This window comes from Stenella coeruleoalba (genome assembly GCF_951394435.1).
Source record: "Stenella coeruleoalba genome assembly, chromosome: 8".
Classification (NCBI taxonomy): Eukaryota; Metazoa; Chordata; class Mammalia; order Artiodactyla; family Delphinidae; genus Stenella; species Stenella coeruleoalba.
This window is the reverse complement of record NC_137154.1, coordinates 63,274,803-63,298,664: the sequence shown is the minus strand read 5'-3', so window position 1 is coordinate 63,298,664 and position 23,862 is coordinate 63,274,803. Positions and strand designations below refer to the sequence as shown.

The 23,862-nt window shown below is 46.0% G+C and overlaps 1 protein-coding gene across 1 annotated transcript in view; it reads left to right on the top strand.

The window, feature by feature from the left end:
- Positions 1–4,875: 4,875 nt before the first annotated feature.
- Positions 4,876–23,862, top strand: part of ME3 (malic enzyme 3) — a 199,009-nt gene continuing 180,022 nt past the window's right edge. Inside the window, exons 1-2 of the mRNA XM_079930727.1 lie at positions 4,876–5,309; positions 5,686–5,883. Of these exons, the coding sequence (XP_079786853.1) occupies positions 5,701–5,883 (183 nt within the window). The 5' untranslated portion in view covers positions 4,876–5,309; positions 5,686–5,700. The remainder of the gene's footprint in view (positions 5,310–5,685; positions 5,884–23,862) is intronic.

Genomic DNA, 23,862 nt, shown 5'->3' with positions numbered 1-23,862 from the left:
ATCAGGCAATGCAAAACTAAATGAGAAAAAAAAATGCAGTATGTTATATCCTTCTATCTGGAAGCAATTATGTTTGGTACAACAATTGCTTGAACAGAAGGCTGAATGAGTTCATAAATAATGATTTCAAAGTGTTTTGTGATAACAGTATGCAGCTGTGACTGGATCTGACAGCCACCTCTATTAGAAATGTGGTTAGTTCAAAGATACTCTTCTCTTGTTAAAATTAGCTATCACAAAATTATGGCACTGCAAAAGAGGACTAGAGAAGTAGAATGCAATGTAATAGAAAAATAAGAAACATCTTTTCTTCTGCTACCCGACAAAATTAGTCTTTCATTTCTCCTTGTGACTTTTTCAGAATGTCAGAAGACTGTTTATTCCCACTTAAGGGACAGGGAGAGGGTGGCAGGGAGGTGGAGAGAGGGATAAGAAGAGAAGGAGAATCAGTTACCCTGGAAACACCTCCAAAGGAGGGAGTCAGAGGGATCAGATGCAGAGGCTCTGTGGTCCCTCTATGCCACGTTGTCCTTCCCTATTCAGGTGTATCAAATTCAGTTCCATGGGCATTTATTGTACACGCCCTTGTGCTAGTTGTCATGTAGGATGCAACGGTGAGAGTAACGATGAGGATGATGATTGGAGGTCAGATTATCACTGTCCCTTTAGTGTTTGCCCACACCAGGCCAGGCTAAGCATTTCCCAAATGTAAGCCCTTCGTGTCCCAGTCACCACCATGGCCTCTGGAATATGGGTTTAAATCCTGGCCCACTTCAGTGAGTTATTTGACCTCTCCAGGTCTTATGTCCTTATCTGTAAAATGGAGATAATAATTGTACCAGTCAAGAAAACTGTAGTAGGTGTAGCTCAACAGAAAGAATTTAATAGAAAGAACTGGTTTCACAGGTGTTAGAGGGCTGAATGAGAGGGAAGGGCAACCACAGAGAGTAACTGTAGGAAGCAGCTCCCATTTCTAAGGCTGGAGAAAAGGGAAGAGGCTGGGACCATCAGAAGCTGGACACCTGGAGGAAGTGACCTACTGCTGAGTTTTCAGCAGCCTCGTGAGGCTGGTTCTAGAGCGTGGAAGAGGCTGGGACCAATGGTTGATGGTGGGTGAAAGGCTGTGGCTGGAAGGGATACTGCAAGGAAATAATGGCAAGCAAACAGAAAGGAGGACATCTCCCCTCTCCAGCCTCAGTCTCCCCCTACTGCCCTCTATTGACAGGAATTAATAGAAAACCCGCTGCTCCCAAAGAACTGGTTTGCAGAGTACCAACTCCAGCCATAAACCAGCGTGTGGAAAGGTAGATCCGGAGCCGAGGTAGATAGCTTACTAACCAGCTCAGTATTTCATAGACACACGAAAAGAGTCTTACTCATACTATTAACTATTAACTATTAAGTGAGTTAATGTTTATAAACTCCTAGAACCGCGCCTGGCATGTGGTAAGTGCATTACAATGAGCTTTAAAAAAAACAGATGACTATGTTGCTCCACCAAAAACCAATGTGGGAACTAATATTAGACCAGTTTTTAATCCAGGAAAATGATATGGTTTAAGGAGGTCACATAAAATGCCCAAGGTCACACAAGCTGGTCACTGGTGAACTCAGGACCATCTGAATGAAAAGCTGTTGCTTTGACTTCTGTGAGCCTCCTGTGAGGCTCAGAGAAAAAGGGCACATAAATAAATCACTTCCCAGTGAGACGGACTATAAAAGTGCAAGAGGAGACGCGTACAGATAAAGTTTGGGGAGCACGTGGGAGAGAGGCGAGCCGCTGCAGGTTGAGGAATCTGAGAAGACTTGCCGGAGGATGTGGTGTTTGACTGAAGCTGAAGGGCAGGGCTTCAACTGGCAGGTGTTGGGAGCAGAAGAAACTGCTTGAGCAAAGACCCAGAATGCAGGGCATGTATGCGGAGTGGCGAGTATGAGGACCGGGGGGAAGTAAATGTTCCTCACCGTCTGCTTTCTGTGTAAACAACAGAGTTGAAGTGTCTCCAAATATTCCTAGCAGCGATGTGAATTAAAGAGCTCGCCACATTCATAACACATTGTGTAGAATATTATACATTTGTGAAGCAATGGGATTAGCTGGAAAATAATTATTTTAATGCACCTCCATTTTTAAAAACGCATAGGGAGGCTCATTAAAATCTCCTTACGAGAGACCAGTGGTCTTGTTTCAAGGCAGTCAAACGAGCCAAAACCCTAATTTGAAGCTGCTTTCCTGCCCTTTTACCAATGTACCAAATTTGTACTAAATGCAAGGGGAATATGGGAACTCTGACCAGGGAGGATGGGAATGGGATTCCTTTCCTGCCACCCCAGGAAGCAGCATTACAACCATAGCAGAAGTCAGTAGATGAGATGTGAAGGCAGAGAGACCAAGACAAATTATGGAGACCCATCAGGTCTATCTAGCGCTGGACCAGACCACAGGGCTGGCTTGCTAAGGAAGTCAGAGTAGCATGGAGCTGAAGAAGTTCTGAAATAGTTCCGTGGCTCTGAACCTGGCCTCTGTAATCCTGTGTTGAGGTCTAAAAGTAAGGAATGTGCCAGGGAAACCAGAGGTGGAAACCACACATGCCAATAATAATAGTTAACCATTTCTGAGCATCCACTCCACGCCAAGCACTTTCATATAAAATGAGTATTATATCCAGACTGGTCGTTACTAGTCCCCAGGAATCATTCTCCCCTTCCTCCTTTTAGTAGTAGACTCCCCTACTGAGCTTTAGCAGAGGGGATATATGCCTTTCCTGCTAGAGAAAATACTTCCAGGCTTCCTTGTAGCTGCTGTGACTGTGTGACAGGTTTCACCAGCAGAACGTGAGTAGGTGTAATGTGTGCCATTTCCGCATCATTTCCCTAAAGGAGTGCCCTCCACTTCCTCTTTTCCCTTTCCACTGGCTGGGATGCTGCTGTGGTGGTATTCGTGCTTCCGTGGAGAGGAGACCAACACCCTGGAGAAAGAACCTGGGTCTGTAGAACAGAGCAGCCCTCTCCTCTTGTCACTGCCTTCTGCTGCCCCACCTGGTGAACCTGCCTTTAGAAGCTTTCCTTAACTTGGCCAAAGATCAAACACATGCGAAAGAGAAACAATATTGTTAGATTTACATCTGGGTTAAGAGAATATAGGCCACAGGTGAGAGAATCTTAGACGTAAGCTGTACGCGCTCTAGTGAATAGATTGTATAAAAATTATATTGGCTTATTTGGGAACCTTTGATTACATCCTGGTTTCTAGTTAAGTTTCAAATGACTGAGGTTACCTATTAAATGTGCTCCAGGTGAGACAACGGTCATTGTGTCGAGGAAAGGCAGACTATTCAAAAGTTCTGGACGATTTGTTATGTGTCAGGTACCAAAGATGGAAGCACACACACACACACACACACACACACACACACACACACACACACACACACACACACACACACACACACACACACACAGTCTACCCTCAAGATGTTTGTCGACTGGTGGGAAGTTTGGCAGATATAAAAACAGTGTTGAGAGGAAAAGTATCAGTTAATACTCTTGGCTGTAAGCAACCAAAAATCTGACTCAAACTGGTTTAAGAAAAAAAAGGATCATTAATGTGTTTATATAAGTGTACAGTCCAAGAGTAAACCTGACTTCAGGCATGTAAACCCTACTGAACTGGAATCTTTGTGGCAGGGGCCTGGAAATCTGAATCTTGGTCCCCATTCCATCCCCCCACCAGGTAATTTCAATTCTGTTTTGGAAAGTAATGTTTTATATAGATAATTGAGCTGCGTATTGGAGATTGGACTGGAAAGGGGAGAGAGTGAAGGAGGAGATGATTGTTTCTGAGGGAGAGGAGAGAATCCTGAATCCAGGCAGGGGCAGCCCCGAGTGCCACAATACCTGCTTTGTACTTAGAACAAAGCCAGAGTGCACATTCTGAAGGCTGCTTGCACGGGAGGTTTGAAGGGGAATGAGTAGAGGACCATGTCATTTGTCCAGCAGTCTGAGGGTTCACAATCCTTATGAAAGTGGCTGTCACTTCCGTTCCTTCACCCAACTACTATTTATTGTGCAACTATGTACCAAGCACCGAGCTAGAAGTGAGGATACAGGTTTATAGGCAAAGAGCCTTTCCTCATGAAGCTTACATTCTAGGGGAAGACAGACAATAAACAATTAGAAAAACGAGCTAACTACTGGCTGTGTTAAGTTTTAAGAATGGAAAAAAATCCTTTACTACTTAGTCCCTAGTGGAGGCTGACATTGGATGGAGTGGAGGAGAGGCCTTCGAGTTGATAACTTAGTGGAGACTTGAGAGCATGAGCATTCTAAACAGAGGCAATAGCAAGTGCAAAGGCCCTGAGGTGAGAGGGAATTGGATGGGGTGGAAACACAGGAAGGAGCAAGTGTGGCCAGAGCTCAGTGAGAGGGAGACTGGAGTGGGATGAGGCTGAAGAAGCTGGCAGCCGCCAGACTACAGGATAACCTGTGGGCACCAAAAAGAGTCAGGATTTTATTCCACATACAATGACATGTTCGTGTTAAAAGGAATTTCCTGGCTACTGTGTGGAAAAAGGGTAAAATTAAATTCAGGGCTAGATGGATGCCAAGGTTCTTGCCTGGTCCCAACAATGTATGGCAGGCTCCGTGGGGTCCCCAGGAGCCTGCTTAGTAACTGGGGACCCTATATCAGCGATGTCTGATAGGACTTTCTGCCAAGATGGAAATGTTCCGTACTTGGGCTATCCAGTCCCAAAGCTACTATGTGCAAGTGGCTCTTGAGCCCGTGATATGTGGCTAGTGTGACTGAGGAACTAGAATTTAAATACTATTCCATTCAAAGTAATTTGTTTAAAGGTATGGAGCCACGTGTGGCTAATGGCTGTTGTACTCGGCAGCACAACGCAACACAACACAGCGCTGGGTGCCTGAGGGTTTCTACTCGTTATCCAGAAGCCAGGGCCTTCTCCAAATGGTGGGACTGTAAGAGGGTACATTGATCCCTAAATGCTAAGCCCCCTCTGTGCGTATGGCTTGTCAAGACGGACAGGCTCAGGGAGTATCCTACGCTTCATTTTGTCACCAGGGAGGTAAGTGCACACGGCTGTGAGGCGCTCCTCGCGCGCACTCAGGGGAGGCCCCGCACTGCGAACAAAGGTTTCTGGACCGCTTTATCCAGGACGCACCAGCCTTGCGCTCTCGCGGCCGCCGGCGCGGTCCAGCCATTGGCAGGAGAGGTATAACGGCCCCGCAGCGTCTCGCCCCGCCTGCCCCGCAGCCCGGCCGCGTAGACATCAGCTCCGGGCGCAGCACAGGTGGACTGGGGAAGCAGGGGACCTAGGCGAGCTACCGAGCGGGGTTGGAGGTTCGGGGACCCCTCGGCGCGCAGTCGCCTTTTCTCCTCTTCGCGGATGGGGGCGTGGGTGGCGTGGGCTGTGGCCCGCACCGGATCGGCTTCCTGAGCTTGCTTTCGCTTTGCCGGGGGCTTGGCGAGGCCTGTGCACCGCAAGCGAGCAGAGAGAGCCGCGCAGGTGGCCGCGCGGGAGGGGCGGGGGGCTGGCGCCTTAAACCCTGCGAGACCCCTGCCCCCTCCCGGAGCACGCGTCCCTGGCACCGGCTCGGTGCCCCGCGGCGCGCGTGGGTCCTGGCTGGCCGGAAGGCGCCCCTGACCTTGGTGTCTCCCCGTGCCAGGTCTGCGCAAGGGCCATGGGCGCCGCGCTGGGCACGGGCGCGCGGCTGGCTCTCCTACCCGGCCGGGCCTGCAGCGCTGTCCGGCACTGGGAGCCCCCCGCGCCCGCCCGAGGCTGCCACTCCAAGGCCGGCCCGGCGCGCCCGGTGCCCCTGAAGAAGCGCGGATACGATGTCACCAGGAACCCGCATCTCAACAAGGTAAAGGTCCGGAAGGGTAGGACGGCCCAAGCCACTATTCTGCGGCCCGCGGGATGGGCGCCCCGCCCCCTGGGCCAGGGGAGGATCCTTCCAGAGGCCCTTCCAGCGGCTTTACATTTTTGCCTTGGGGAGGCTTGGTGTAACTCGGTTTGGCTTTTTTACCACACCTCTTCTGCGTGGAAAGTGGTAATCAGTAATGCAGGAACCCTAATTTCTTTCGTAAGAACAAATATGGACTGGGTTAAGGTCCTCATGGCCAGTCTGACTTGAGGTCAGATCTCCCCTTGATGCTTGCTGATTCTGTTGATCTTGGGCAGTTCATTTAACCTCTGTCCGTCCAAGTTTACCTGTCTGTAAAAGCGAAGCAGTTGTCTCAGGAGCGTTGTGAGATTTAAAGAGAAAATGGAGGTAGCGTTCTTCGCACAGTACCTGACATCCAGTGAGAACAAATGTCAGCTAAGGTTATAATTATTCTGAGGAAAAGATTTTTAATTTGAGCGAGGGCAAGAAAGTCTAGAATTATGGAACGTTTAGACCTTGAAAGGGCATCACAGATCCTAATTCAAACCTCTCCTTTTACAAATGAGAAAACAAGACAAAGGGAACTTGCCCAAGGTCACCAGCTAGTTAGTTCTGGCTCTACCACTGGAATCTGGGTCTGGATCTCAGGTGCTTGGGTCAAGTTCAGCCCACTGCTAACCCAGTGTTTAGGAGCACACACACTTGTTTCTGGGAGTAGAGTTTAGTATCATTGGTGTTAAAACCAAGAGACTGGATTTGAGGCCTGTCTCCCAACACCTCCTTGATTTAACTTGGGCATCTCATTTAATTTCTCTGAGGTTCAACTTTCTCCTGCTTAAAGTGGATATTATGACAGACCCACCATTCCTACCACATTCTGTTATTGTGACAATCAAATGAATTACTGAACTTGAAATCAAATTTTAAACTATATGAAGTGCTTGGTAAATAAGTAATTACTACAAAATAAAAGTTTGAATAATTTCTTTGAATCAGGATTGTGAAATTCAAGTGAGGAATTACTTGTGAAAAAGGTGTTTTTGAGAAATAGGAACAATTATATAGATACTAAGTATTGTGATTATTTCCTGCAGAATTAATAGAAGCTAAGAAAGAAAATTTTCTCTCAACCTCCATCTGTCACACTACAATCCCTGCTTCCCCCCCAGAGAAACCCTAAATCCTTTGTATATTACTACTTTGGGATAGGTAAGGTGTTTTATGAATTTAAATTTACTTTGGTAGCAAGTGTTAGAAAACTCAGCTCAAACTGGCTTAGCAAATAAGAGATTTCTTTAGCTAAATATCTAGAGGAAGGAAGGGTTTGACCCAGCAGTCCAGATGGCATCCTTAAGGATGCAGGTTCTCTCTGGGTCTCTGCTCTGCTTTTGCAAGGTCAGCTGCATCCTCAGACTCCATCCAGTAGAGTCTTTCACCCGGATTCTGCCACAGTCCCCCGTCTCCTTTTTTCATACCACACCATCCAGGGATAGAAAGACATTTTCTTCTGGTAGCTCCTGTGGAAGAGAAAGGACACTTTCTCTGGAGCCTCAGAAAAAGAGTGTCTCTGTCTCATGGACTCTGATTGGATTCCCTTCCATCCCCAAACCGGTCACCATAATTTAAATAAGTCAGGGCTCACCCCTGGATTTAAAGAGAGAGTTTAGGTTAGGGACACCCATACCAACTGGCTTAGAATAAAGGGGATATGGCTCCCCACCCTGCCCCCAGTAAATCTGTGTATTGTCATCAGAGGGAGGAGGGATAGATGCTGGAAAGCAAAATAATAAATTCCCACTACTGACTGTGATTGTTTGAACGATCATTGCTTTAGAAATACTGGCATATTACAGTTAGCACTTAATGCTTTATGAATAGTTAAAAAAAATAAAAGAAGGACTTGAATGTCTCTTTTTTTGTTTTTAGCCCTAAGTTTATGGTTCCCTAAAAGCACTCTTGCCCCTTGCCCTTGTTCTTGATGTAATTTTTTTCCTCCTAAATAATATAAATGGGTCATTATCCATAAATCTAGGGGCCCGAACTTTTCATGATGTTAAAGATTTTTTTGTGTATCCCTGAAGTCAGCTGATGCTGGTCTGGGGTGAGGAGGGTATCTGCAGTGATGCTGAGAGAGGCTCTTGGCCTCCCGCACTCGCCCTTGGGGAGGGAGGGGAGACAATGGAGGGAGCATCACTGCCTAGGAGCCGCCCCTCTCTTCCCACTGAGGTGCCACCCTCTTGCTGTCCTGCCGACCTCCAGCACTCAGAGAGTTTCCGGGGAAGGCTTGGCGCTTGGCACTTTCCATCAGCCAGATGGGGAGACTTGCTGAGTTAAACAGAACGACTGAGGTTATCACTGAGAAAACAAGAGAAGGGCAGCTTTGAAAGGGACCAGTACTTAGTGGGTGGGTCTGTGGGTGGCTTTTTTTCTGCTGGACTCCGAGCTCCTCCAGGGCAGGGACTGGGTAGTTCCTGAAGGGTGTCACAAGGGCATGAACATGAAAGCTAACATTACATCCTTCGAACATGTTCTCTGGGTTTGCCTCCCGCTTTTGACAGATCAGGAGAGGCATTTCAGTTGAAGCTTGAGGGCAGAGGGTCGTCAGGAGATGGAATTCTCTGAGAGAAGAAGAGCTGCTGCACAGGCCAAGCATCACTGCTCTTGTGCAGTCAGGGTCTGGTCCCTGCTCTGCCATAACCTCGCCATGCGGTCTGTGCTGAATCTCATTAGCCTCTCTGCCCATGTCACACCACTGCTATGAGGATCGCAGGGGTGAAATCATTTTAAAAACTGTACGGCACTAAGTATCAGATGATCGTGTTGACAAGTTCCAGAATCAGGGTTGGAAGCTCCCTTAGATATGGCCTAGTCTGGAATTGTTGGACGTGAAATTAGCTTGGGTCTAACCAGCATTTTTATGTTAAAGAAATGAGTTAGAATAGAATGAAAAAATAGTAAATGTATTAAACTTAATAAACATAAGTATTATAGCAAGTCACCATGTGAAATGCCAGTTTTTGCTGTGGATTGTCATTTAAAAAAAAAAGCTTTTGAAAACCATTGTTCTCATCCAGCATCTGATTTTCAGAGACAGGCAGAGAAAGTCAGGTGATGCCACAGAGATTGTCATTTGTTGCAGAAGTAGGCAGAGGAAGCCCACCTCCAGATTTTCAGTCCACTGAATCACAATGAGAATTCTCATCCACATGTGCTTTGACGGATTCAGGCACATTCAGAACGATGACAGAACTGGAACTGGATGATTCCAAGTTCCCTACAGGAGTCTAGATTTTCTGATTGATGCACATTCAGCAATACATCAATTTCAACTTCCCTTTAAAAAAACAAACAAACAAAACTAATATTGTGCCTTTCTTCTAAAATTTACATAATGACCTCTTCTGTTATCCATGTAGATTGTGGCAACAGAGTAAATCTGATTACATATTACGAGACATCAGACATATTTTACTTACATTAAACAGGCAATTATCAACCCCATTTTATAGGGTATCTTCAGAGGACGAATCATCCCCATCCTATTCATATAGTAGCAAGTGAGCCATCAAAACGTTGCTGGCCCCAGCTTATTTCTGGCCTCTTTTGGGAAGGGATGTTCTGTTCCCACTCCCCAAACTAGACTTGAGTACCCTCCCATTTGTCTTCTCACTCCATGTTTCTTTCCTTTCGGCACTGAGCACCCTGTTGTCATGGCTGGTTGATTTGTCTTCCACACTAGATCCTGAGCACCTTGAGGACAGAGACTGTCTTGTCACACAATATTCTCTACGCCTGACTTGAGATGCTCAATAAATATTTGCTCTTTGAATGATCTCGATCGAGTCCCAACCCCTTTCCTCTCAATTTTATGGATCTTAATGTCACTGCTTTACAGTTAGCCTCATGCTCTTGTTGTCTAGAGAAATGTCTACGAATAGCCTATTGGGAGGAAATACGCCTACTTGACCTTAATCATCAGCCTGATGATTGGGAAAGACCATCAGCTTGATGGTCAGGGAAAGAATGAATGAAGCGTGCTTGGTCCAGTCGCTGTGATTATGGACCAGCGCATTTCATGCAGCGGGGCCTTCTTAAACTGCAAGGCGTGGTGACCGCCTTCACATGTGGACTAGATGCATGTAGATTAGTAAACGTGTTAAGGCCTGGGGGCCTGCACTACAGTGCTGGCTGCACATGTGAGGCCACGCAGGTTTTAGCTCAGTCCTTCTACATGCAGTGGTAATTTATTAGACTCCCACACAGCTGGGATTTGCCTTTGACTAAAGTATGTTTTTGTTCGGTGCCAGTGTAGAACTTGATCATGCCTCCTTTGGGTTGGGGGGAGTCTGTCGTCACACACTTGGCTTACTGATCAATCAGGAGGTGATAGCTGGGTTGTACACCGAATTAGAAGTCTGTTGCAGATGCTGTTTTGTGTCCCAAAGGCCGATAACATAATGTGTCTTCCTGAGACCTCTGCTTCAGATGTGACGTTGGGTTGGGCCTCCTTGACTGATAAAGAAGCAATGCATTATTAAGTGAACATTATTTCCATAAGCAGCAGTTTGCTCTAGGTCTAAGCCTCTTGTGCAGTGACTCAGGGCATCGAAGCTCAAATACTGTTCAGATATTTTAAGAACAAACAAGCAGAGGCAGGTTGGAATTAAATCCTTCCCTGTCGGGGCTTCCCTGGTGGCGCAGTGGTTGGGAGTCCGCCTGCCGATGCAGGGGACGTGGGTTCGTGCCCCGGTCTGGGAGGATCCCACATGCCACGGAGCGGCTGGGCCCGTGAGCCGTGGCCACTGAGCCTGCGCGTCCGGAGCCTGTGCTCCGCAACGGGAGAGGCCACAGCAGTGAGAGGCCCGTGTACCACAAAGAAAGAAAAAAAAAAATCCTTCCCTGTCAAATACTGTCCTGGCTTCATGGGATTGATAACACTTGGTGTTAGGGCTTTGTGCTTGGAACAGCTAAAAGAACTTGTATTAGTTAGGCTAAAGGTTAGGCAACTTTAACAAGGTAAACCCCAGACTCAGAGGCTTAAACAAGATAGAAGTGTATTTTTTTTTTTTTTTTTTTTTGGTGGTACGCGGGCCTCTCACTGTTGTGGCCTCTCCCGTTGTGGAGCACAGGCTCCGGACACGCAGGCTCAGCGGTCATGGCCCATGGGCCCAGCCGCTCCGCTGCATGTGGGATCTTCCCGGACCGGGGCACGAACCCGTGTCCCCTGCATCGGCAGGCGGACTCTCAACCACTGCGCCACCAGGGAAGCCTGGAAGTGTACTTTTCACATAAACAAGTCTGGGTAGGCAATCGCAGGTTGGTATGTGGCTTGATTTTGTTACTCTGCCATCCTCAGTGTGCATCTTACATTTCGTGGTCCAAGATGGTTGCTTCTAGGCTCTGTCATAATTCCATACAGAAGCCAGTCAGAAGGGAAAATACACAATTTGGATGTTGCAAATATCACTTCCATTCACATCCGGTTGTCCAGAGCTTGGTCATACACCACACCTAGCTGCAAGAGAATCTCGGAAATGTAATCTTTAGCCGGGCACCCATATATCCACTTAAAAATTCTGTACCACTAAGGAAAGAAAGAATGGCTATTGGGGAAACTGCTACAAAATGCTTATCTGAAATTTTAATTTGATTTACTGTCAATTTTATCCCAACCTTTAAAATCCATCAGTTTCTCTACATCCCCTCTACCACCAGCCTTGTTCACTCCTTCATTGTCTTGTGTCTAGATTAGGTAGGAGCCTTCCAGTGGCTCTCCAACTTGCAGTCCTGTTTCTTTCAATCTGCTTCTCTATGTCTGTTGACCACACCTGAGAGGCTAACACCTTGCACACATCCTTAACCACTCTCTTTCTTTCAGACCCCATGTCCAATTCACCGGAGAGTCCTGTTGCTCTGTCTTCAGACTAGATCTGGAATCCACCCTCCGCTCTCACCACGGGTCCCACCCTGACCTAAGGCACCACTATTTCTCTGCTGGATGACTGCAGTGTCCCCCGAGCTGCTCTCCTTGTGTTCCTCTTATTTGTTCTCCACACAACAGCCAGTGTGAGCCTTTTAAAACGAAATTTGATCACGTCACTCTTCCGCTGGAAACCCTGCAGAGTCAAAGTTCTTACCATGCCCTGCATGATTTGACCCTCCCTGACCTCATTTTTTGCTACTCCTCAGCCTCACATGCTGCCCAAACATGCTGGCCTCAAACACTCCAAGCATGCTCCTACCTGGAGTCTTTGCACTGGCTAATCCCTCTTGTAGAGCACACAGCCCCTACATAACCATGTGGTTAACTCTCTCACCTTCTTCAAGGCTCCTCACTTTCTCAGTGAGACCTATCAGACCAGCCATGGGAAGTTGTAAACAGCCCTTTTAACCTTCTTGGTCTACTTTTCCTCCATAGTATTTGATACTTCCTAACATACTGTTTAATTTTCCTACTTACCATACCTCTTGGTTATTATGTGCATTTCCCCACTATAATGTAAGCTCCATTTAGGCAGGGATTTTTGTTTTATTTGTTCATTGATGTATCCAGGGTACTTAGAACAGTGCCTGGTCCATAGTTTGGTACCCAGTAAACAGTCATTGGATGAGTGAATCATTCAGAGAGACATCTGCTGAGGCTTCTTCCTCTCATCCTTTCCCTTCCCCCCCCTCCTTCACCAAAGCCCCCCTTCTTTTCCTCTGGTGCTTTTCCTTCCCCGGTATCCCCCTCTATGGGGTTTATATGCCCAAGATCACTTGTATCTGGAATGTGGATAAATCTCACATCAGACCTTTGTGTGCCCAGAGGCCCACTTACTGTGAAGACTGGAGAAGCACAACACAGATGTTCACCCTTTGTTATTTCCAGTTTTACCAGCCAAGCCTGGGGAAAGGGAGACCCGATTCTGGAGACACAGATGGTACCTTGAAAGCAGAGATGGATGGAGACATTCTTGAGGCTCACAGAAAAAAACAAAGGGTGGGGGGTGTCCAGGCTGTGGGCCAGAGATAGGAAACCCCGGCTTCTGTCAGCATCTCCAACTTGCTAGAACTCCCACCCTCTACTTTGAGTCTTGGTAGCCCCCATCCCTGCTCTGAACTTCTCTGATTCCCCCGTGCTGCAGCACCCCTGCTGAAGATACAGGAAACCATGTTATAGATTCAGTGACCCCCACCCCTGTTCATATGTTGAAGCCCTATCTCCCTAATGTGATGGTATTTTGGAGGGGGGGGGCCTTTGGGAGGTAGAACCCTCATGATGGGATTAGTGTCCTTATAAAAAGAGAAAGGACACTAATCCTCTCCCTCTCTGCCATGTGAAAGTAGAGCAAGAAAAATGGCCATCTGCGAGCCAGGAAGATGGTTCTCACCAGGAACTGAATCGGCCATGCCTTGGTCTTGGACTTTTAGTCTCCAGAACCATGAGAAGTAAATTTCTGTTGTGTAAGCCACCCAGTCTATGGTATTTTGTTATAGCAGCCCAACTGGGCTAAGACATCATAACAGGAACTGCCTCATATCTCGGGGTCAGGAAATCAAGGAAGTGTGGGATGGGATGCAGGAGCACAGGAGGAAGATCTGCTACTCCTAGAACCCAAAACAGATGCTCAGAAAGTGTTTTCTCATAAACATGTTGTTATAAACAGTTGAATTGTTCTCCAAAGAAAGTATATTATGTGTTAGATTAGCATTTGTGTGATCATTATGAAGATTTCAGAAATGTTGGCTTATGTTTATGAATGCTTAATTCAAAATGCAAAATACTAAGTGGAATCTAGATCCATGAGCATTACTGTAGAAAGATGTAGCTCTATAAAAAGACTTGGAACTAAATGTGTGAAAATGATCATGTTAGGGCAGTGGAATTATGGGAGATTTATTTCCTCTTTATGTAATTTTCTTTAATGGTCCATTGTCTTTTCAATTTTAGGTTACAGTTTCTGTTGGAAATTGAGTTTCTAGAGCCAAGTAAATAACAGATCAACTTTTGGAAGTTGACCCATCTGTAACGCAAGGGTGACACTCTGATCCTGTGGAAATCCCTCTAAAATAGTCTTATTTCAAGATTTGCTTGCATATATTTTCTTATCTTCTAGAGGCAATGTGTTTAGATTCACGTAATAAAATGTCAACATGGGAACCCTCCACCTGTCCTGAAAACAGTGGTAAACAGCAGTATCTAGAGTCTGTAACAGCAGCACTGGAGGGCAAATCCCACACAGAAATTCATGTTGTCTGGCTCAGACGGGCCAAGTGGTGTCAAAGTCAATCTAAATCTGGACTCTCTATATGGAGTTTCTGTGGACGCTTTTTCAGCCTCATCTCCAGCCTCTGTTTCCAGTTTCTCTTGATCCTCTTGGGCCTCTGTAGGCTCTGGGGGTGACGGCTTTATTTTACTTTGCATTTGTGTCATTTCTACCAAAGGTTCTTTTATCATCTACTCTCTCCTTTCCAATGCCAGTCTTATAGTGAAGGGCAGGGGGAGAAGGAGTTTTGATTCATGTGGCCATTGCAAAGGGGTCAATGGTGTGAGGCACTTTTGTTTGCAAAGACGAGGTTATAGTCAGCTTCCAGATCTTCACTTTGATGTGTAGAAAGTATAATACATTGGGAAATCCTTGGGGTGGTGTCTCACTGCCTCTGTGACACAGAGCACAAAAGATGCTCTATGACTGTGTGATGAAAATCTGAGGGCTAGCCCATGATTGGGGGTGCCAGGGTCAGCAGTTAAAAGCATGCATTCATTCTGTACCCAGATGGTTGCTTGGCAGCCTGGTGAAAACACAGCTCCTACCCAAAGGACAAAGTAAAGAGTAAAAAGTACTCAGTCATTTGAGGAGAGGGTTTTGGGGTAGAAAGATCATCAGCTTTTGAGGAACTTGAATAAGAGAAAATTAAAGCTGCTTTGCTTTCAAAAGTGATATGAAAAGCTAGAGGGACCATAGGGGATAGAGTTGAATGATTAGCAACTTGAGAATATTATTCTTTTTAAAGCATTTTGTCTGGATTCTGTATCGTTGTTTGGTAGTAATCTCCATGAAGCCCGTAGCATAATGGTCCTGAAACACACTCCCCTGTGGTGTGGAACTCTGGAGAAGGCAGACCCTATTTGTTCCTTTGTTTTGTTTTGCCTTGTTCTTTTAGAAAAGAGCAGGAGGGAGGCAGCATCTGCACAAGGTGGCATCTCTTCTGAGTTGTTGATCTGTGCAGGGACTTTCCCCATGAGACAAAGGCTGTCATGTTCCCTCATGACTTCAGTGGAGCTGGGTCTCCATTCACAGTAGACGGTTCCCATCCCCACTTTGTCCAGTTTCTGAAGGAGGTGTTGAGGATTCCAACCTAGATTCATATTATACTGAATTTCCTTCAGTAGCAGAACGCCTTATGGAAGGAATCCAAGTCATAACGATAAGAGCTGGCATCTTTTTGGACATACGATGTGCCATGGATTGCTCCAAGCAGTTTCTACACATTAACTCATTTAATACAATATCACGACGCTTTGACATACACTGTCGTATTACAGATGAGAACGCTGAGGGTCAAGGAGGTTAGCTAACTTGCTGGAGGTCTAGCAGTTCATAGTGGCAGAGCTGGGTCTTGAACCTGGGCCATCTTGTTTTAGGGTCCACATCCTCACCCCTTCTGCTGTACTGCCACTTCCAGTGTGCAGGTGCCCTCTCACTTACACTGGTATATAAAGTCTGATGCTCTGGGGCCTTGCCAGTTATATGGGGGACAGTCCCTGCTGTGGCCCTCTGATGGGCTATGACCAAACCCGCTGGCTCTGTTAGAATCAGAATCTGGGACTCGGAGGGAACTTTGAAAATCACTGGATACCTTCTCTTTGCCCTCTAAATTTGTGTAATTCTCCCAAGACTCATTTGTTTATTTATTAAATTTATTCATTAGACATTTGCTGAGTGTCTATTATATATTTTAGGCAGTCGAACCTCAGTGGTGGATACAACACTTCTTCTGCCTTCAGGAGCTTATGTGTGAGGGGGTGGAGGTGGGGACCAGTTAGTAAGCAGACGGTTTCAATTCAGAAGGGCAGTGTGATGCGGAGAACATGCACTAGTGCTATGGGAGCTTGGGAGAGGGGTGCGAAAACACTCTTCTCTCTGGCAGTTCTGTCATCACTGACTCTGTGGAAGAGCAGTCGGCGATGAAGGTGATGGAGGAGAAGTCGTCTAGGTCAAACCATGAGAGAGAATGGCTTTCTCTCTGAGAACAGCCACCTTTTGTGGTTGAATGTGCAGAAATTGAGCAGTAGGCCCATACCTTGTAAGGGGCCCCATTTTCAGAGAGCTAAATAATTTTACAAAACCTCTAATCTACAAGCAGAGTTAATGACAGATCTCTAGGACTGTGACATGCCCTTTTATTTTGTTCTTTTCCTTCCTTTTGTGTTTCCCAGCTCCTGGGGGTACCATTCACAGTGGGTTCACTTATCAAAATCTTCAGGGCTCAGCTCTCCAGGGCCACCTCTGCCATGCCACCTTCCTTGATAATGCCCCATGCAAGTGGCTCGTTCACCCTCTGCGCTCCTCGGGCATGTAGCCTGTGTAGTCATGGCCCTTTTCTACATTTGGTTTCAGTATATACTCATAACGCATGTGTCTGTCTCCATCTGGATGTCATCTTCAGAGCCAGGACCCCCTCTTAGGCACTGCATGGCTCGCACGATGGCTTCTTCGTAGTATACTCTCAATAAAAGTTAGTGATGTGAATTACTTTCACATTGCCTCCTGGACACATCAGAAACCGCTCTGGTGAACACTGACAGTACACAACCCCATCTGCCATCTCTTCTAAAAAGTTGGTGACAATATAATTATGCTTAGATCTCTCCATGGGGCTTGGAGGATTTTGAAAGCCAAGAGAAATATTTTATTTTGGTCATAAAAATTTCAGGAACCCATTCCTTTTTTTTTTTGCGGTACGCGGGCCTCTCACTGTTGTGGCCTCTCCCGTTGCGGAGCACAGGCTCCGGACGCGCAGGCTCAGCAGCCATGGCTCACGGGCCCAGCCACCCTGCGGCATGTGGGATCTTTCTGGACCAGGCCACGAACCCGTGTCCCCTGCATCGGCAGGCGGACTCTCAACCACTGCACCAGGGAAGCCCAGGAACCCATTTCTTTAAGAGAGTTTTCTGCCCTGATGCTGTACCAGGTGCATTTCATCTAAAGAACAGCACCTTTATGATCAGATGATTTATTCTCATCCTTGAGGCTGCTTTAAGACCCTAGATTTAGACCTCTGTAACTAGTAACAGGTTAAAGGATTCTGGTGGTGAAGGAAAGCTGTCAGCTAGAATCAGCTGTGTGTGCCCCCTCCCCCTCCCCCCATCACCAGGGCACAGCCTGTGACCAGATAGTAGGCAACAGCGCACACTGGCTATGATCTAGGGATTTGGAGTCAGAAAAGCCCAAGGTTCCGGTTCCAGCTCAGCCATCCCACTGTATGTGCGCAGGCTTCGTTTCTGTGCAAGGGCTTTCTTTAGTTGTGGCAAGCGGGAGCCACTCTTCATCGCCGTGCGCAGGCCTCTCACTGTCGCGGCCTCTGTTGTTGCAGAGCACAGGCTCCAGAAGCGCAGGCTCAGTAGCTGTGGCTCACGGGCCCAGTTGCTCCGCGGCATGTGGAATCTTCCCAGACCAGGGCTCAAACCCATATCCCCTGCATTGTCAGGCAAATTCTCAACCACTGCACCACCAGGGAAGCCCAGCATTTTCTATATATAGTATCATGTCATCTGCATATAGTGACAGTTTTACCTCTTCCCTTCCAATCTGTTTCAATGGAACAGAATAGAGAGCCCAGAAATGAACCCATACACCTACAGTCAATTCATCTTCTTCAAAGGAGGCAAGAATATAAAATGGGAAAAAGACAGTATCATTAGCAAGTGGTGCTGGGAAAGTTGGATAGCTGCATGTAAATTAATAAAGTTACAACACACCCTCACACCATGCACAAAAATAAACTCAAAATGGCTTAAAGACTTAAACGTGAGACATGACACCATAAAACTCCTAGAAGAGAGCGTAGGCAAAACATTCTCTGACATAAATTGTACCAATGTTTTCTTAGGTCAGTCTCCCAAGGCAATAGAAATAAAACCAAAAATAAACAAATGGGATCTAATCAAACTTACAAGCCTTTGCACATCAAAGGAAACCATAAAAAAATGGAAAGACAAACTATGGAATGGGATAAAATATTTGCAAGTGAGGCTACAGACAAGGGCTTGATCTCCAAAATATACAAACAGCTCATACAACTCAATACCGAAAAAACAAACATCCCAATCGGAAAAATGGGCAGAAAAAAAAAAAAGAAAAATGGGCAGAAGACCTTAATAGACATTTCTCCAAAGAAGACATACAGATGGCTAAAAAGCACATGAAAAGATGCTCAACATCACTAATTATTAGAGAAATGCAAATCAAAACTACAGTGAGGTACCACCTCATACCAGTCAGAATGGCCATCATTAAAATGTCTACAAATAACAAATGCTGGAGAGGGTGTGGAGAAAAGGGAACCCTCTTGCACTGTTGGTGGGAATGTAAATTGATACAGCCACTATGGAGAACAGTGTGGAGGTTCCTCAGAAAACTGAAAATAAAATTACTTTATGATCCACCAATCCCACTCCTGGGCATATACCCGGACAAAACTATAATTCAAAAAGATACATGCACCCCTATATTCATAGCAGCAGTATTCACAATAACCAAAACATGGAAACAACCTAAATGTTCACTGACAGATGAATGGATAAAGAAGATGTGGTACATATATATAATGGAATACTACTCAGCCATAAAAAAGAAATAATGCCATTTGCAGCAATGTGGATGCAACTCGAGATTATCATACTAAGTGAAGTAAGTCAGAAACAGAAAGACAAATACCATATGATATCACTTTTATGTGGAATCTAAAATATGACACAAATGAGCCTATCTACAGAACAGAAACAGACTCACAGACAGGACAGACTTGTGGTTGCCAAGGGGGAAGGGCGTGTGGGGGAGGGATGGACTGGGAGTTTGGGATTAGCAGATACAAACTATTATATATAGGATGGATAAACAAACAACTGTATAGCACAGGGAACTATATATTCAATATCCTGTGATAAACCATAATGGAAAAGAATATTAAAAAAAAGAATGTCTGTATGTGTATAACTGAATCACTTTGTTGTACAGCAGAGATTGGCACAGCACTGTAAATCAACTGTATTTCAATTAAAAAAAAAAGTCCTAATGTGTTACCACCATTTTACAGATGAGGTTTCAGAGGCCCAGAGGTGTTGAATGTCCCTCCCAGGAAGTGAATTGTGGAGGGTGACTCTGGCCCTCCTTGGGTGGTGTCTGTCTCTTAGCCCCGCTGCCTTTGACAGGTAGCACTGTGCCTCCTCTCTTGAAATAGCGCCTGAGTCAGCCTCCATCGACTTAAGCAGAGTGCTTTTGAGTCTCTTGTAGAAAGGAGACCTGTTCATGTTTGTTTGTTTATTTATTTTATTTTTGGCTGTGTTGGGTCTTCATTGCTGCAAGCGGGCTTTCTCTAGTTGTGGCGAGCGGGGGCTACTCTTTATTGCGGTGCGTGGGCTTCTCATTGCAGTGGCTTCTCTTGTTGCAGAGCATGGGCTCTGGGAGCGCGGGCTTCAGTAGTTGTGGCTCGCGGGCTGTATAGCACAGTCTCAGTAGTTGTGGCTCATGGGCTTAGTTGCTCCGTGGCACATGGGATCTTCCTTGACCAGGGCTCGAACCCGTGTCCCCTGCATTGGCAGGCGGATTCTTAACCACTGCACCACCAGGGAAGCCCACGTGTTCATGTTAAACAATGTATATTGCAAACCTAAACATCTGCTGACCCAGCTCGTGCTATCACTCCTGTGTGTCCATTTCCGATGAAGGGACATGTTCATGACGCCCACGTGCATCTTGGGATTTCTGTTTTTCTCTGCAGTAACATGATCTTGAAGACAGTCCACCAACCATTTGACAGCAAGCTCAGCCCTCCTGTCAGACCCTCCCTTATCTTTTATTTTGGGGCTCTTCTAGCCCATAATTATTTGTTTTGACTGGTGAAATCACTTTGGTCACAGGACAGTGAATAGCAATGCAGTTGTCTCCTGATAAAGCAGGTGCAGAGGGAGATGGTGTGAAGAAAAGCCTATTAACAGCCATTTTTAGAAACAGGCTTCGAAATCCGCCTGTCAGAGCTGAAAGATTTCCCCTGTTCTCACACTTTAAGAGCTGGCAGCAGCTTCCCCTCGTGTCTGAGGAGCCTCGGAAGCTGCCTGGCCATGCCTGTGGGAGAGGATGGCATGGGTGCCAGTGGGGCAGCTGGCCAGGTGGTGCCAGGAGGCGGACAAGCCAAGCAGGGGGACAGTGCAGCCTCCAGTAACCAGCCTTGGCTGTGGGGCTGCAGGGTCTTGAGCACCCTCAGCTGCTTTTTTGTTGACTGAGCTGTTCAGTGTTCTGTGACCTTCTACTAGTCAAAGGCACACAGAGTCAGCTGCCTCCTCTGGGACTCATAATTGCTAGAATACTAATATTAGAAATAATAAATTATAATTAATTATTATTATAATAAACACTTACCTAATGCCTTGCATGTCAGGTCCTCTTATAGGTGCTTTATACTTATTATTCCCAAGCAGAGAAAAAAAGTATGAAGAAGGTAAACTTTGCCTATAGCTCCCTCACCTCCTGTTTCCATGGCTTCCTCTCCTTTACAGATCTCTATCCAAGACATCCTGAGGGTCTTCATGGTATCGCTAGGATGTCTAGGGCTGCCAACCTAACAGACCTTTATATCGCACAGAATCCTGCTTCCTGACCCGGATCTCATCTCTTTCTTTCCTTCCTTCTCTGCCTCCCCATCCAACCATCCATCCATCCATCCATCCATCCATCCATCCATCCATCTGTTCATGTGTTCATCCATCTGTCCATCCATCCAACTATCAGATGTTTATTGAGCACCTACCATCTACCAGGCATTGTTAGGTGTTGGGAATAACATAGTGGATATGACAGCTACGATCCTTCTTCTTATCAAATATGTAACCTAGTGAGAAAGACAGTAAGTAAACAAAAGTGTACAGATGGGTTATTAGTGGTAGAGAAGAAACAAACAGTGTATGGCATGAGGGAATAATAGAGGGTCTACTTCAGTGGTGAGAGAAGACCTCTTAAGAGGTGATATTTGAGAAAAGACCTAGGGAAAGAGGAGCCAGCGAGCGGAGAAGCCAGGGTAAGAGTGCTCTGGGCAGAGACAACAGCCGGAGGCCGCAAACACCTTGGCATGGCAGGTTCTGGGAACTGACAGCAGGCAGTCCAGTAGGAGTGTGGTGAGCGGGGGGAATTGCCTAAAATCAGGGTGGAGATGGCTCGGGGATCTCAATTTTGTGCAGGACCTTGGCATTTGTGGGATATGGGCTGGGTTCCGTCCTCCAGAAAGCGGGACACTATTAAATGGAAGGAAGGAAGGAAGCAAGGAAGGAATGTGATCAGCTTTACATTCATGAAAGATCTCTCTGGCTGCCATGTGGAGAGCAGACTGGAGGGGGCAGGAGTGGAATTGGGAAGCCCAGTTAGAGGCCCTGCAGCAGTGGGAGCGTGAGAGCGCAGCGGCTGGGCTGAGGCAGGGAGCAGGGAGAGGAGGAGGGTGGTTGGACTGGGAATCAGGTTTGAGTGTAGAATGAACAGGATGTGTCCCCTGCGTCCTTCACCTTCAGATTCACCCGGACTCAGCATATATTTTCCCTGCCGTGTCACCGCCCCGCCCCCAGCCATAGTTAATCACCACTGTTTATTTCAGTTACTTCCTGTCTTTCCTGGGCACCCTTCATAATAACAAGGAAATGGAATGTTTGTGTTTTACCTTTGGGACTTCCTGACTGGTCATCTCATTTGATGCTCACAAGGCAGACGTTACTACCTTTGTTTTGTAGGGGAGACACCGGGACCCAGAGAGCCTACATGAGTTGCCCATGGTCTCCTGGATAGTAAGGGACAGCAACAAGACTCAGTCCAGGTTTCCTGAGACCATCCAGTGGTTTATTCAGAAACATCTATTGAGCACCTACTGTGTTCCAGGCACTGTGCTGGGTTCAAAAAATGAAGAGGTGAATCAGTCATGGTCCTTGCTGTCAAGGAACCTAGAGTTCAGAGGAAGAGAAAGATTTGCAAGCTCACAGTGTAATGCAGTATAATAGGTTTTATATTGTATTAAAAGTGTGTTATTAATAACGTCCAAGTAATTTTTGTCTTGGTGGGGAGAAACAAGGTGACATTTCTTTAAGTGGGTGACCTTTGGTCCTTATATTAAATTACACAGATAATGTGTTGCATAAAGTAAAAAATATTTGCTCTGACCTCTTTTCTGAGGTAACTACTTGTTTTTTCTTGGTGCTAAGACCTAAAAGATATATAGGGATTCCCTGGGTGGACGAAGTGGGGCAAGATGTTCCAAGCAAATATAGCAGAGCGGCATGGTATTGTGAGGACCTGCGGTGATTCTGAAGGAGGGCAGGGTGTGTGGAGGGATGGCGCTGGAGAGCAGGCAGGGGCCAGACCTGCCTAGGGGTCTGGGGCTGCTCTTTGCCTGGGGGAAGACTTGGACGTTAGTCCTGAAGGTGACTAGAAAGGGACACAGTGGGATTCAAGCTACAGACAGATCACTCTGGCCCAAGGAAGGAGACAAGAGCAGAGTCGAGGAGACTAGAGAACAAGGAATTCAGCTCCCATGAGGGATATGAGGAGGACCTGAGGTGGCCGGTGGTGCTGTGGACCCAGATGTGAGAGGTGCTTAGGAAGTGGAAGACTGTGTCCCTTCCAGAATTCCTTGAGCTCCATGGTAGCAGCAAAAGGAATCCAAGGTTTATTGCCAACATTCTAAAAAAACCCTAATGGAAACCTTATATGTTTCTACCATAAATTTATACAGCTTAATCACTGTGTCACATTCCTCTGTCTTCGCCTAGAATTAAACCAGATAAAACTATTAATACTGATGATCTCATGCCAGTAGCAGAAGTTCTGTCTGCCAGTTATGTGTATCTTCAACATTGGAAAATAAATTTATTATAAATGCAAGATGTTTCAAAACATGAAATTCCAAAGGAGTTTCCCAAAGGAGTACTTTGGGACTGGTGAAAACGTGATGAATTACTCACTTGGGCTCTGTTTTTCTGAAGTGTTTTATTGTGAATATTGGTGTCACTGACCTTTATCTAACTAACCATTCTTGTTCTGGCTCTACTCTCACAAAGCAACACTCTGATTATAATTTTATCTCCGAAAGTGGAGAGAATGCACTGACTCCTGCTCAAGTTAGCTGGTGTTTTTATCATGATGGGGACATTGCTCAGCCTCCCAGGCAGTAATTAACATCACTGCCCCCCATCACAAAGACGTGGGTGAGACGCTATTTTAACACCTGTAGGAGTTTATGGGACTTCCTTCTTCTGTGCTTTCTCTCAGTTCCCTGGAAAAACAATAATTCCTTACACTGAAAATGGAAAGAATGTTCATGGTTTGGAAGTATATTTTCTAGATGAGAATTTCCTTCCTTTAGGTATTTTTTCCCCTTCCTTCCTCTATTTTTTTTTTCTGAGAAGACTTAGGTGGAATAGAAACAAGAATTTGAAGTTCATGCGATGTGAACCTTTCACAAATTTGGCCTCCATAGACAAGTGCTGTCACGTTCTCTGTTGGATTGGGTTTTTGCTTGCCTTTCTCTTTGCTGAGTCCTGGTTTGTCTTTATAAACCATGATTCCTGGAGAAGGAAAATAGAAAGTCAGAAGCTTACAGGAATGATTTTCTCGGCTAATTCGACCCAGTATCAGTCACTTGTCTAGGTAAACAACTATGGAAAGATTTTTAAGAAGAGGTAAAGCTTTAATAGAATCAGCAACAAGAATACCGTAG